Genomic DNA, 16,060 nt, shown 5'->3' on the forward strand with positions numbered 1-16,060 from the left:
TTTTCCTATTAAATCCAACAAAATCATTTTGTCTAGTGATATTAAATCTGTCTTGCATTTATTAATTGTTCAGAAAGTGTAACAGAAACTTAAATAAGGAACACAGTCACAAATAGAATAATTACACCTCAAATTTGTTTACATATACAGATATATGCATTTGTTCCAGTAAAGTGAAGACCCAGGATAGATCCTAAGGCCCAGGGAACTTCTGGGTTTGATTAACTTTAATTTCTTTTTTTCTCCTTCCAATTAGCAATGGTATATTTGTAGTCCTAATTTACCTAGAAGCCAGAGGTATGCAACATCAACAATCATAAGCATTCAACTTTATGTTGATGAAAGCATATAGTTATTAACTTTAAAAAGCACACTTCATTTTAAACTAGAAAATCATGCCTCAGGCAATTGTCACAGCTATGCTCCAGTTTATTAAATATCTTTCTTATCTGAGCCTGATAAAAGATAATTACTATGTAGGATTACATGGCTAATTAAGGATCTACTGAAGAAACCTAATCCATCATGAAAACATTTTCCTTGTATTCTGCCAAACACTTATGGTGGGATTTATATATGTGTTATAACTGCATACATATATATGTACACACACAATACACATATAAATACACACAAATATATATGTGTATATATATATAAAATACACACATAAATATGTGTATATACTTATTTTGTATATTATTGTATACCATATATGTAAATACAAATTATAAGGCTGGCAAAAGTTTTGATTGCTCAGGATAAGCTCTGGAATGAGATACAGTATGGTTTGTTACATTCAGAAAAATTTCTTTAAGGGAGAGATATGACAGAACTGATGATATCAGCACTATGTCAAATTTCAAGTTATTTCAAAAATGAATTTAAAAGTTCCTTAGAGCAAATAAAAAGAAACTGAAATGCATATGTCCTTTGATTTATAAACCAACCTGAGAGGATTTAAGAGGAGCTACAGAAAAACAGACTGGTAGTCAAAATAAAACAAAAGATCCCATGGATATTACTGCTGACTCTTTTAAAATATTCATAAAATACTCTAATTGTGATTTATAATAATGAAGATTTGCATCTAGAGCTATAATAACCCCCAAAACAGTATTTTCTAACTGATAGGTGACCTATGTAAGGGTAAATGTTATTCTTAAAAAAAAACCAAGGTATTTATGAAATTTCCTCTTAAACTTCAAGTGAGGTTTAATGTTGTACTTTTGCACACAATCATGTCTTATATAAATTTCTGTTTTACTGAAACATTATACTTTTTAATTTTTTGCAATGAGATATAAAATGAAAATAGTTTTTTTCTCTTCTAATCCCACCATATTAAAAATTCTTATTCTGCTCCTATAGGATAGTTTTTTTTTTAATTTATCATATACTTTTAAATGACAATTCTCAAAGAATTCAGTGTAAGGATTTTATACGACACTATCATATTTCTGTGCAGCTGTTTATAAATAAGATATCTATTCATTTTCAAAAAATTTTTCATAAAAGAGATACAGAGATGACATTTTATTAAGTCCCACACATGGATATCCTTATTTTTTCCTTTTTGACCAGTCTTTCTGCTTTCATTCTCTTAGCAGGGGTAAGGAGAAGATGAAGGATAATGGGCAACAGATTTAAAGCAAAAGGTGTCCTCTGCTCACAAACCAAAAATGGCATTCTCAATTCCGTAACTATTTGTAATTTTCCATCAGGCTGCTAGTTTATTCTGAAGATGGAACTATAGATAAATATGCAGAGAGTCATAAATCTCTTGTCAACTAAAATGTGCCCAAACTAAATCATTTGGTGACATTAGACTCACGGCACTCAAAAGAAGTCAAAGTTATTTTACTGCAAATGAACCCAAATTAGATTACTTTCCATTATGAAGTTTGCCAGCTATAAAGTTTTGCTTACTGTCTAAAGCCACAAGAATAAGCACCAACCTTTATGTCTAAATGGGAAGAGGGGGTTTCAAAAGAAGAGAAAGGAAAGAGAAAGCTAATTTTTAGGGCTATATTTGTGACTCATTTTATGTTTTGCTCACATACCCTGCTCTAGTAAAAAAAATCTACAAGCAGCTTACTTAATAGATCTTGGAATATTTCTAGTAATGGTAGAACATTTTCTGTCTCAGGAAATATCTCCTTAGTCACATGATGCAAGACATTTTTGAAAATGCTCAATGTATTTCCTACTACCTTTCAATATCCTATCATTAAAGTCATCCATGACAAAGATGTGCATTAAACTGGAAATATGCAATGTACTGTTTTTCCAAATATATAACGCTTAGAGTGAAGTTGCATACTCTCCTTCTCTCTTTGCTACTGTTGGATGAGAAAGGAGATTTACATTATATTCCCATTTGACAACTGGACTTCAGACTTTGATGCCTGTCTTCCTTTCTCCCCCTAAAAGTCTTATTGAATGTCTATGTGTAGTGGGACCATACATCCTAGTTTACCTGGAAGAGTCCCAGTTGCCAACGGTAGACTCAGTGTCTGGTGCATTTAGTGCCCCTTCAACCCTCAAAAATATCACTAGTTAGTTATATATTCATCCTAGCTATGTGTGGCACTACATTAAATGCTAGGGACATTACAGTGAAGAAGATAGTTCCCTTGCCTTCAAAGGATTTATAAACATATACAAGTAAACAAAAAATTGGAGAAATTTTCCCAATTTTATTTCCCAAGTTTATATGGTACGTTCCTCTATCTTTCCCTTTCTGACTTCCACATCTTCTAATGGTTCAAGTGTAACTATGCCTTGGTTTTATAAACAGTGTAACAATATGCTGAATGTTGCGGTGAAATTCCAGTGGCCGTTTTGGTGAACACACACATAGTACAGTGACTTCAAACAACAGTTTAAATGTTTTATAGGCCAGTTTTCTGGGTTGTTTCTTTCTTAAGTGCAAGATGACATTAAGGTATAGTTGGATTTTCCATGAAGGATTAGTTTCCATCCTTAATAACTAAGTGGCTGCCTCTCCTCACCGGCCTGAACCTGCCTTTTTTTCTCTTCAATACCTTAAAGTGTGTCTGTCTTGCAAGTTATAACCCTGTTTTCCAATATCACTGAAACTCTAATCAATCTATCCCTTTCAAATCCCTCCATTTTCTTCAATCCAACTGGCACTCTAAGGTTCTGAATCTAAGAGTAATTTTAATAATCATAGATAATCTTAGGGGGACAACCCTGAATTGTTTAATCAGTATATTATTTTTTAAAGTTCCTATGTGTTGGTACTTTATCAACTCGATGGTAAATTTGCCGGGGACAATTTGATAGTGCCAAAAATGATTATGAATATTCATTTCAGCAGAAGTAATTAAATTTATTATCTTCTTAAAAATGTCTGCAGGTAATAAGATAATAGAACCATGATTAAAAAACAAAACAGAACAGGACATCTTGACTAAATAGATAATTTTTCTCTCTTCTGTAAGAGGCAAAGCATTGAGTCTTATAAGCATATAAATACTCTATTTTATGAAAAACTTTAAAATAAAGAAGTTTAAAGTTCTATTAGAGTATAATTATAAAAACACATTTTGGGACTTCCCTGGTGGTGCAGTGGTTAAGAATCCACCTGCCAATGCAGGGGACATGGGTTCGAGCCCTGGTCCAGGAAGATCCCACATGCCGCGGAGCAACTAATCCCATGTACCACAACTAGTGAGCCTGCACTCTAGAGCCCGTGAGCCACAACTACTGAGCCCGCATGCCACAACTACTGAAGCCCAAGCACCTAGAGCCCGTGCTCTGCAACAAGAGAAGCCACCGCAATGAGAAGCCCGCACACCGCATCGAAGAGTAGCCCCTGCTTGCCTCAACTAGAGAAAGCCTGCGGGCAGCAACAAAGACCAACACACCCAAAAACTAATAAATAAATTTGTAAAAAATAAAAACATATAAAAACACATGTTTTCAAAGAAGATTTAATGTTGCTATTGAATATAGAAACTTTTCATCTCAGTAGAGACAATTAAACGACTAAATGAATATGCAGTATTACAATTAGCTGTTGAATTGATTGGTTTCATATGACATAGGAGTTTTCCAAAACTATGGGAAACAAAGTGTGTACGTGATATTTATGCTAATCAAAATCAATGTTATTTTGAAGTTTAAAGCTTAAAACACCATAAAACACTGGGGGACGGGAGGACAATCAAAGAGGGAAACCAAGAAAATGAAAACTGAGTATTTCTAATTCCAAGCCTAAAATACACATTTTGAAGAATAAATCATTGCTCTTCCATAAACTTTGGCAACCAATAATCACTGTACTGTTTCAGCTCATTCTTTAGCTCTCCATCCCTCTTTCTCTGGCTCCATGGACCAGATTTGACTACTGGCTGTTTTATCGATCCATTTTGCACTTTTTTTTACCTCAGTTCTTTTCCTTGTCCTCTGTCTTCAGAATGTCTTTCTCCCTTTCACCAAGCAAATTCCTACTCAAATTTCAAGTTCGTCAATAAGTATTCTGTCTCTTATGAAACCTTTCCAGACATGCCGTTCCTTTCCTTTGCCACCAAAAACAAAGTTAAAAAATCAAAATAACCTCACCCCACTTCTTCCTCTGTGCTAATATAGTAATATGTATACTTATTTCATTGACTTATAATTAGTTATTTTCACATTTATTTCCTATATTTGGCTATGAAATCCCTTGGAAAAAGACTGAATATTAAAGTACATTACTGGTTAATCAATCAAACTAAATACGAGTCTTTCTGCCTGTCTGACCAATCTCTCCAAATTTGTGCTGTGTACACTGTGGTTTCTCTTGTATTTCCATATATGAAACAGATATGGTCTTGCTTATTTGTATAATAAGCCTTTTCAAAGTGTATTAAAGAAGTTCATAGTTAAAAAGTATGAAAACTCATCTTTTTCAACATATATCTAGTTGAAATATGAAACAATTTGTGGAGAAATGAAACTTTTTAGAGGTTAAAAATAGGAATCTCTATAGAACCAATACAGAAGTTAATGTAATGGAAGCTATCTAATATGGCCCTGTAAGAGCTGGCCATCTAGTGAGGCACCATCCAGCCATCTCATAAATAACATAACCAACTCATTTTATAAGTCCTATTTTAACTGTGTTTCTGAGAATTCTCCAAATATCTTCATCTTTCTTAAAGCACAGGAATCTAGCTAAGCACTATGCTTGTAGAGGCCTGACAAATTTAGAAAAAGATTATTTCCAGGCTTTCATATATGAAAGTTCAGTTAACACTACAGGTTCCAAAGGAAAAAAAAAAAAAGCTAAGACCATTTTATTTATTGTGATCTATATTAAAGGCAATGATTCCATGAGACAAAAAGGGTGCATATATTTTTCCTTTTAAATGTATCTTTTATACATTAGAACTGTGGCTATGTATCATATAGCATGCTATTACTCTTTATTTCAAAGTAATTTAAGGTGAGACATAGAAAGTGGATTCTGGTAAGATATGCTTAGGAGGTTTTGCTCAAACGTTTTATTATAGTCAAAATTATTTGAAAAGCACATTTAATACATTACAGACATTTCACTGTAAACATGATCCTTGTAAAAGTTATATGGAATATTTTATAATGTGGTATATATTATAAATAAACACTATAAACTGTATTATTGAGAAAAATACAAATAAGCCCTATGGCATTTTTTTAAAAAACCAAACTTGAGTTTAAAATTTTGACTGTTCTTTCTATAAAAATTGAAGAATACATTTAATAAAAAGATAACAGTATTATTCTAAAAATTATCTTTCTAAAAATGTCTTTTTTATGTATTATGAGTCTTAAAATTTCTAGTGACATTTCACTGACTCCATACATTTAACCTACAAACTAAAGATACTAACTCTGAATCACAGCAACTGGGAAGAGAATTTGATTTATTCAACTCGTACGGAGAAAATAAAAGTGCTGTTTAATCCCTTTTTTAAAAATTTTTAAATTTAATTTTATTTTTTTATGCAGCAGGTTCTTATTAGTCATCAATTTTACACACATCAATGTATACATGCCAATCCCAATCGCCCAAGTCATCACACCACCCCCACCCCCACCCCCATGGCTTTCAACCCTTGCTGTCCATACGTTTGTTCTCTACATCTGTGTCTCAATTTCTGCCCTGTAAACTGGTTCATCTGTACCATTTTTCTAGGTTCCACATACATGTGTTAATATACGATATTGGCTTTTCTCTTTCTGACTTACTTCACTCTGTGAGACAGTTGCTAGATCCATCCATGTCTCAACAAATGACTCAATTTCGTTCCTTTTAATGGCTGAGTAATATTCCATTGTATACATGTACCACCTCTTCTTTATCCATTCGTCTGTCAATGGGCATTTAGGTTGCTTCCATGACCTGGCTTTGTAAATAGTGCTGCACTGAACGTTGGGGTGCATATGTCTATTTGAATTATGGCTTTCTCTGGGTATATGCCCAGTAGTGGGATTGCTGGATCATATGGTAACTCTATTTTTAGTTTTTTAAGGAACCTCCATGCTGTTCTCCATAGTGGCTGTATCAATTTACATTCCCACCAACAGTGCAAGAGGGTTCCCTTTTCTCCAGACCCTCTCCAGCATTCGTTGTTTGTAGATTTTCTGATGATGCCCATTCTAACTGGTGTGAGGTGATACCTTGTTGTAGTTTTGATTTGCATTTCTCTAATAATTAGGGATGTTGAGCAGCTTTTCATGTACTTCTTGGATCTCTGTATGTCTTCTTTACAGAAATGCCTATTTAGGTCTTCTGCCCATTTTTGGATTGGGCTGTTTGTTTTTGTAATATTGAGCTGCATGAGCTGTTTATATATTTTGGAGATTAATCCTTTGTCCATTGATTCGTTGGCAAATATTTTCTCCCATTCTGTGGGTTGTCTTTTCATCTTGTTTATTGGTTTCCTTTGCTGTGCAAAAGCTTTGAAGTTTCATTAGGTCTCATTTGTTTATTTTTGTTTTTATTTCCATTACTCTAGGAGGTGGATCAAAAAAGATCTTTTTGTGATTTATGTCAAAGAGTGTTCTTCCTATGTTTTCATGTAAGAGTTTTATAGTGTCCAGGCTTACATTTAGGTCTCGAATCCATTTTGAGTTTACTTTTGTGTATGGTGTTAGGGAGTGTTCTAATTTCATTCTTTTACATGTCATTGTCCAGTTTTCCCAGCACCTCTTATTGAAGAGACTGTCTTTTCTCCATTGTATACCCTTGCCTCCTTTCTCATAGATTAGTTGACCATAGGTGTGTGGGTTTATCTCTGGGCTTTCTATCTTGTTCCATTGATCTATGTTTCTGTTTTTGTGCCAGTGCCATATTGTCTTCATTACTGTAGCTTTGTAGTATAGTCTGAGGTCAGGGAGTCTGATTCCGCCAGCTCTGTTTTTTTCCCTCAAGACTGATTTGGCTATTCAGGGTCTTTTGTGTCTCCATACAAATTTTAAGACTTTTTGTTCTAGTTCCGTAAAAAATGCCACTGGTAATTTGACAGGGATTGCATTGAATCTGTAGACTGCTTTGGGTAGCATAGTCATTTTCACAATATTGATTCTTCCAATCCAAGAACACGGTATATCTCTCCATCTGTTGGTATCATCTTTAATTTCTTTCATCAGTGTCTTATAGTTTTCTGCATACAGGTCTTTGGCCTCCTTAGGTAGGTTTATTCCTAGGTATTTTGTTCTTTTTGTTGCAATGGTAAATGGGAGTGTTTCCTTAATTCCTCATTCAGATATTTCATCATTAGTGTATAGGAATGCAAGGGATTTCTGTGCATTAATTTTGTATCCTGCAACTTTACCAAATTCATTGATTAGCTCTAGGAGTTTTCTGGTGGCATCTTTAGGATTCTCTATGTATAGTATCATGTCATCTGCAAACAGTGACAGTTTTACTTCTTCTTTTCCAATTTGGATTCCTTTTATTTCTTTTTCTTCCCTGGTTGCTGTGGCTAGGACTTCCAAAACTATGTTGAATAATAGTGGTGAGAGTGGACATCCTTGTCTTGTTCCTGATCTTAGAGGAAATGGTTTCAGTTTTTCACCATTGGGAATGATGTTTGCTGTGGGTTTGTCACGTATGGCCTTTATTATGTTGAGGTAGGGTCCCTTTATGCCCACTTTCTGAAGAGTTTTTATGATAAATCGGTGTTGAATTCTGTCAAAAGCTTTCTCTGCATCTATTGAGATGATCATATGGTTTTAATACTTCAATTTGTTAATATGGTGTATCACATTGATTGATTTGCATATATTGAAGAATCCTTGCATCCCTGGGATAAGTCTCACTTGAGTGTATGATCCTTTTAATGTGCTGTTGGATTCTGTTTGCTAATATTTTGCTGAGAACTTTTGCACCTATATTCATCAGTGATATTGGTCTCTAACTTTCTTTTCTTTGTAGTATCTTTGTCTGATTTTGGTATCAGGGTGATGGTGGCCTCAAAGAATGAGTTTGGGAGTGTTCCTTCCTCTGCAATTTTTTGGAAGACTTTGAGAAGGATGGGTGTTAACTCTTCTCTAAATGTTTGATAGAATTCACCTGTGAAGCCATCTGGTCCTGGACTTTTGTTTGTTGGAAGATTTCAATCACAGTTTCAATTTCAATACTTGTGATTGGTCTGTTCATATTTCCTATTTCTTCCTGGTTCAGTCTTAGAAGATTATACCTTTCTAAGAATTTGTCCATTTCTTCTAGGTTGTCCATTTTATTGGCATAGAGTTGCTTGTAGTAGTCTCTTAGGATGCGTTGTATTTCTGGGGTGTCTGTTGTAACTTCTCCTTTTTCATTTCTAATTTTATTGATTTGAGTCATCTCCCTCTTTTTCTTGATGAGTCTGCTAATGGTTTATCAAGTTTCTTTATCTTCTCGAAGAACCAGCTTTTAGTTTTATTGATCTTTGGCACTGTTTACCTTGTTTCTATTTCATTTATTTCTGCTCTGATCTTTATGATTTCTTTCCTTCTGCTAACTTTGGGTTTTGTTTGTTCTTCTTTCTCTAGTTCCTTTAGGTGCAAGGTTAGATTGTTTATTTGAGATTTTTCTTGTTTCTTGAGGTAGGCTTGTACAGCTATAAACATCCCTCTTAAAACTGCTTTTGCTGCATCCCATAGGTTTTGGATAGTCGTGTTTTCATTGTCATTTGTCTCTAGGTATTTTCTGATTTTCTCTTTGATTTCTTCAGTGAACTCTTGGTTATTTAGTAACGTGTTGTTTAGCCTCCATGTGTTTGTGTTTTTTACATTTTTTTCCCTGTAATTCATTTCTAATCTCATAGTGTTGTGGTCAGAAAAGGTGCTTGGTATGATTTCAATTTTATTAAATTTACTGAGGCTTGATCTGTGACCCAAGATGTGATCTATCCTGGAGAATGTTCCATGTGCACTTGAGAAGAAAGTATAATCTGCTGTTTTTGGATGGAATGTCCTATAAATATCAATTAAATCTATGTGGTCAATTGTGTCATTTAAAAATTGTGTTTCCTTATTACTTTCTGTCTGCATAATCTGTCCATTGGTGTAAGTGAGGTGTTAAAGCCCCCCACTATTATTGTGTTACTGTCAATTTCCTGTTTTACAGCTGTTAGCATTTGCCTATGTATTGAGGTGCTCCTATGTTGGGTGCATATATATTTATAATAGTTATATCTTCTTCTTGGATTGATCCCTTGTTCATTATGTAGTGTCCTTCCTTATGTCTTGTAACAGTCTTCATTTCAAAGTCTATTTTATCTGTTAAGAGTAAGGCTACTCCCCCCTTCTTTTGATTTCCTTTTGCATAGAATATCTTTTTCCATCCCTTCACTTTCACCTGTATGTGTCCCTAGGTCTGAAGTGGGTCTCTTGTAGACAGCATATAGATGGGTCTTGTTTTGTATCCATTCAGTGAGCCTGTGTCTTTTGGTTGGAGCGTTTAATCCATTCATGTTTAAGGTAATTAACGATATGTATGTTCCTATGACAATTTTCTTAATTGTTTTGTTTTTGTTTTTGTAGGTCCTTTTCTTCTCTTGTGTTTCCCACTTAGAGAAGTTTCTTTAGTATTTGTTGTAGAGCTGGTTTGGTGGTGCTGAATTCTCTTAGCTTTTGCTTGTCTGTAAAGCTTTTGATTTCTCCATCAAAGCGGAATGAGATCCTTGCAGGGTAGAGTAATCTGGTTGTAGGTTCTTCCCTTTCATCACTTTTAAGTATATCATGCCACTCCCTTCTGGGTGGTAGAGTTTCTGCTGAGAAATCAGCTGTTAACCTTATGGGGGTTCGCTTGTATGTTATTTGTCATTTTTCCCTTGCTGCTTTCAATAACTTTTCTTTTGCTTTAATTTTTGCTAATTTGATTACCATGTGTCTTGTTATGTTTCTGTTTGGGTTTATCCTGTATGGGACTCTCTGTGCTTCCTGGACTTGGGTGGCTATTTCCTTTCCCATGTTAGGGAAGTTTTTGACTCTAATCGCTTCAAATATTTTCTCGGGTCCTTTCTCTCTCTCTTTTCCTTCTGGGACCCCTATAATGCGAATGCTGTTGCGTTTAATGTTGTTCCAGAGGTCTCTTAGGCTGTCTTTATTTCTTTTCATTCTTTTTTCTTCATTCTGTTCCACAGCAGTGAATTCCACCATTCTGTCTTCCAGGTCACTTATCTGCTCTTCTGCCTCAGTTATTCTGCTATTGATTCCTTGTAGAGTAGTTTTCATTTCAGTTATTGTTTTGTTCATCTGTTTGTTTGTTCTTTAATTCTTCTAGGTTTTTGTTAAACATTTCTTGCATCTTCTCGATCTTTGCCTCCATTCTTTTTCCGAGGTCCTGGATCATCTTCACTATCATTATCCTGAATTCTTCTTCTGGAAGGTTGCCTATCTCCACTTCATTTAGTTGTTTTTCTGGGGTTTGATCTTGTTCCTTCATCTGGTACATAGCCCTCTGCCTTTTCATCTTGTCTATTTTTCTATGAATGTGGTTTTTGTTCCACAGGCTGCAGGATTGTACTTCTTCTTGCTTCTGCTATCTGCCCTCTGGTGGATGAGGCTAAGAGGCTTGTGTAAGTTTCCTGATGGGAGGGACTGGTGGTGGGTAGAGCTGACTGCTGCTCTGGTGGGGAGAGCTCAGCAAAACTTTAATCTGCTTAACTGTTGATGGGTGGGGCTGGGTTCCCTCCTAGTTGGTTGTTTGGCCTGAGGCAACCCAACACTGGAGCCTACCTGGGCTCTTTGGTGGGGCTAATGACAGACTCTGGGAGGGCTCATGCCAAGAAGTACTTCCCAGAACCTCTGCTGCCAGTCTCCTTGTCCCCAAGGTTAGCCACAGGCACACCCCGCCTCTGCAGGAGACCCTCCAACACTAGCAGGTAGGCCTGGCTCTGTCTCCCCTGGGGTCACTGATCATTCCCCTGGGTCCCAATGCACACACTACTTTGTGTGTGCCCTCCAAGAGTGGAGTCTCTGTTTCCCCCAGTCCTGTCCAAGTCCTGCAGTCAAATCCCACTAGCCTTCAAAGTCTGATTCTCTAGGAATTTCTCCTCCCGTTGCCAGACCCCCAGGTTGGGAAGCCTGACGTGGGGCTCCGAACCTTCACTCCAGTGGGTTGACTTTTGTAGTATAAGTGTTCTCCAGCCTGTGAGTCACTCACCCAGCAGTTATGGGATTTGATTTTACTGTGACTGCGCCCCTCCTACTGTCTCACTGTGGCTTCTCCTTTGTCTTTGGATGTGGGGTATCTTTTTTGGTGAGTTCCAGTGTCTTCCTGTTGATGACTGCCCAGCAACTAGTTGTGATTCTGGTGTTCTCACAAGAGGGAGTGAGAGCATGTCCTTCTACTCTGCCATCTTGGTTCCTCTCCTCATGTTAGCTTTAAAAATAACAGCATTATACTGCTGTCTTATGTTTAACTGAGGATAAAGGAATCACCTTTTGTGTTGCACAAATACCTGACTATTTTCTACGTTTAATTTTGTCAGTTTGTCTTTGATGACTGTTTGACATATTTTGCAATGAATAGCCCCTGAAATCTCCTGGTATCATCCAAGGTATTATTAAATCTGCTCCTTTTGGTATTATGGAATCTTAGAGTACACTGTCAACTCTATAATAAACATTACTGATAAAGGATAGTAAGAAATCTATGAATAAGTATGGAACATATCCTGATTAAGATACAAGGTATACACTTACAGAACACCAATTCATAAATTCTTGGAAGATGATATTACATAACTCTTGAAGTTGGATGGCTTTACTAAATTAACCTACAAGCAAAAGGTAAGTTCCTTCCTATAAAATATACTTGTTCTTAATTATAAGAAATCAAAACAAAAAGTTGTTGCCCTCTAAAAAAAAATATTCTTAAGTTAATCCCAACTATATATAAGTCCACATCCTAGGAATGTACAGGGACTTGGATATATCCATTTTAGGCCAAATCATTTCAATATACAAATACAAATCAATAGAAATTACATTTCAAAACTAACATAGAGACAATGGATCATTACTTCAATTTCTAGCACCCATCTATGTGGTAGACACAGAGAACCGTGAACGATCACATGCCTCGATGTGTTTGTAAACACAAACACTAAGTTTTTAAAAAGAATTTTAATATTTTTCTCTATATACTAATGTAAATGATGATGGAAAAATTGTATGTGTTGTGCTATTTATCCATATTCTTTTCCTCTTATTTTCAGTCTCTTTATCTTTTTAATTTACATTTCCCTTTCTGCTTCCTTTCTAATTATTTTTTTCATTATATTGACCTCTGGTACTCTAGTTTTATACTCATTTCTAACTAAGTAAAAATATTGCTAATTGAGACACCACTTACTCAGAATTTTTGATAAATCAGACACAGCTTGTAGTTTTCCTGCTTTATCTATTCAAATTGAGTGAATTATATGAAACCATAATGACAGGTATAAATAAACAGCATCAGCTTTAAGTTGTTTAAAGTTTAATAGATTAATAGGATATACATATAAGTAAAAAAGTCTAAATGAAGGGGGTGTTGGATAAGTTTCATAAAAATGGTAAATGGGGAGACTGCAACCAACTTTGTAGTCTGTTCCAAAAGAAATACGAAACTACAAGAAAATTCCCTGTCCTTAAAACATTAAAATCTTCTTGAAAATATAAGACATAAAATGATATATAATACCATGACAATAATTACATTATCAAAAAATTGTAATAATGATAATAAAAATAGTAATAGTAGTAAAAATAACAATATAGTAATAATTATTGTTATTGAAATGAATGTTTTTATGTGCTAGGTATTTACATATCTTATAATGCTTAACCTTTACAACAATTTTTATTTCAGATATGAGGGACATTATACCTAGCCAACTTAAGTTATTTGTTTAAGACTCACAATAAGTAATGAAACTTAAATTTGAAACAGTTTGTCTGATTCACAAGTGTTTATTATTAAACTTCTGTTACACTACTTTCAAAAATGAGCTCAAAAAATTATATAAAAGTTTGAATGTGGCTGAAGTAGTCCTGAAAGAATTCACAGATGGGTTATGCTACGCCTTGAACTCTGAAGGAGGAGGTGTCTTTTAGGAAAGAAAAGAAAGTGGGAGGATATTTTGGGTGATCAAGCATGAATAAGATGAATGAGAAGTGTTTTTAATATTCTATTTACTTACACAATTAAACACTGTTTAAACTTTTTACTAATTCATGATAGGCTTGCTCCATGGTGAAGGTTTTTGTGGGCAATGTTAATAGTGAGAGAAACAAACAGTTGGACTTTTATTTTCTTAAACTGGCATGCCTGAATTTGAACCAAACTGAGATTAGATATTAAACAGTCATTAGCAAAATACCATAATTCTTTGTGGACTTGGAAAAGAGACTAAACTTAATGATCTTTTCATGTGTTTTAGTGACACATTGTAACCATATATATATATATTTTTCTGTACACGGGCCTCTCACTGTTGTGGCCTCTCCCATTGCAGAGCACAGGCTCTGGGCGCGCAGGCGCAGCGGCCATGGCTCACGGGCCCAGCCGCTCCGCGGCATGTGGGATCTTCCCGGACCGGGGCACGAACCCATGTCCCCTTCATTGGCAGGCGGACTCTCAACCACTGTGCACCAGGGAAGCCCTGCCACCATATTTTATTGGGTCAAAATCATAAATTTAACTGAGTATTGGTCACTTTTGACATAAGTGCTTCCCCTATCAAAAGGCAAAGAAACACATTTTCTTACCTTGTATTACATGCGAGTTGTCTTTCAAGAAGAAGTTATACAGGTATTTGGGGATAAAAGCAGACATACAGGCATAAGCCAAGGCTAAGAAAGAATAAGGGAAATATAACAAATTAGTTAATGAGGTAAAAGATCAGCAGTCATTCACTCACTTAGCACACATTCTTTGAATCTATTTTTAAACAAGAGTTATGTTAATAATTGATGGAAGCACAAAATTTAAGGGGAAAAACCCTGTACCATTTAAAACAGAAAATGTTTTGGACAACAGAAGATAACCACCTTAGAAACTTTTCAGTTTCAAACTACTGCAGCAGCAAAAAAAAAAAACCCCAAAACAAAAAAAAAACCCAAAAAACAAAAATTAACAACAAACAAAAAAGCAAACTACTGCAGCAATCATTATCCTACAAGAATAAAAACCTTTTTTATCAGAACTTTATGCATTTTTAAAATCTCTAAACATAATCATTATTAATGAGCTATATAAACCTCAAGATCGCTAATTTTTGTTGATGCAAAGAGCCTGAGAACTTTGGATTTAGAAACACTAGCAATAAATTGTTCTTTCAAACACAGATCCTTTACTATTTTTGGATCAGTATGTGTGATAATGAGCTATGCTTAACAAAATGCAACAAAACCTAGTCTAAAGACTAAAATCAGAGAACAGGCATTTAAAAAAGTAGTCAAATAGTGAAATTTTAGTTCTCTGGGATTATGCTATTGCTACTCAAATTCCAGAAATCTATGAAAATTCTGATATGAAATAGAATTTGAAGAAATGGAGATTCTGAGATTGAGGCTTCTAAGGATTTATGCTGTATATGGTAACACTCTCTATATGTGATATCATTAGAGATATTCACAATATTCAAATATTTATTGAAAAACCTACTATAAAAGGCATTATATGAGGGAACAGAAAACAAAACAAAAAAAAACCCTTGTCATTTAAAAAAGCTGCTAAACAAAAAAAGGGTTACTATATTAGTATATAAATAACTATAATACGAAACATACAGAAGATAAATTTCTGGAAATACGAAGTGCTATATGGATTCAAGAGAGTAAGAAAAGTCTTCATTAAGAAGGTAGTGGCTTAAAAAATAAAAGGAGGTAGTGGTTGAAATAAAAGTCTCTGGAGGATACAGTATCAATATTGTTTTCTTTACAAATTGTTCAGAAAGTATATATAGACTAAAACTAATCTCTAAAAATGTCAGAATTTTCTCCAAAGTTTCATAAAAATAGTCACCAAAGTAGATGAATGCATTTAGAATAATCTATCAGGTTCTCCCTAAATCTCTAGTCACAGCTGAAACTCTCCAGTAATAAACTAATCCTTCCCATCCTCTAAAATGAGTCTAATAGATTATTTCACAGAAATGTACAATATCTACTAGGAAGAGAGCAAGAACCTTTCAATGAAAACAAAAAACTTTCACGTTTGATTAAAATATTTTAAAATAATATGCACAATAATTATTTAAATGATAAATAGGCTTACCTTCATTATTGAAATTTAAATAGAGAAATGGAGCACAAAGTGAGTCAAGACCTGATGGAGAGAGGTTGGGGAAAGAATTCAAATAAACTTAATCCAACAGAATTGTAGATATATACCTTATTGAGTTCTCTGCATTACTTCTATATAGATTAAGCATTGTACGTATTACCCATTCAGAAATATATTACGTCATGGGTTATTGTGAGGAATAACTGATGGTGACTGGCACATAGTAAATGTCCAAAATAAACCAACCATTATTATTATCAAGGTTATTATGAGTTGAAGAGAGAAATATAGTAATAGAAAAAT

General features: G+C 34.7%; 1 protein-coding gene across 2 annotated transcripts in view; it reads right to left on the reverse strand.

Moving 5' to 3' along the window:
- TBCK (TBC1 domain containing kinase) overlaps window positions 1-16,060 on the reverse strand; it is a 228,335-nt gene that overhangs the window by 127,143 nt on the left and 85,132 nt on the right. For both annotated transcript variants that reach the window (XM_029235214.1, XM_029235215.1), the window contains exons 18-19: window positions 15,749-15,799; window positions 14,239-14,322 (exon numbers count right to left, since the gene is read on the reverse strand). In XM_029235214.1, the coding sequence (XP_029091047.1) occupies window positions 14,239-14,322; window positions 15,749-15,799 (135 nt within the window). The remainder of the gene's footprint in view (window positions 1-14,238; window positions 14,323-15,748; window positions 15,800-16,060) is intronic.

Source organism: Monodon monoceros, unplaced genomic scaffold, assembly GCF_005190385.1.
Source record: "Monodon monoceros isolate NGI ecotype Baffin Bay Population unplaced genomic scaffold, NGI_Narwhal_1 Super_Scaffold_20, whole genome shotgun sequence".
Taxonomy (NCBI): Eukaryota; Metazoa; Chordata; class Mammalia; order Artiodactyla; family Monodontidae; genus Monodon; species Monodon monoceros.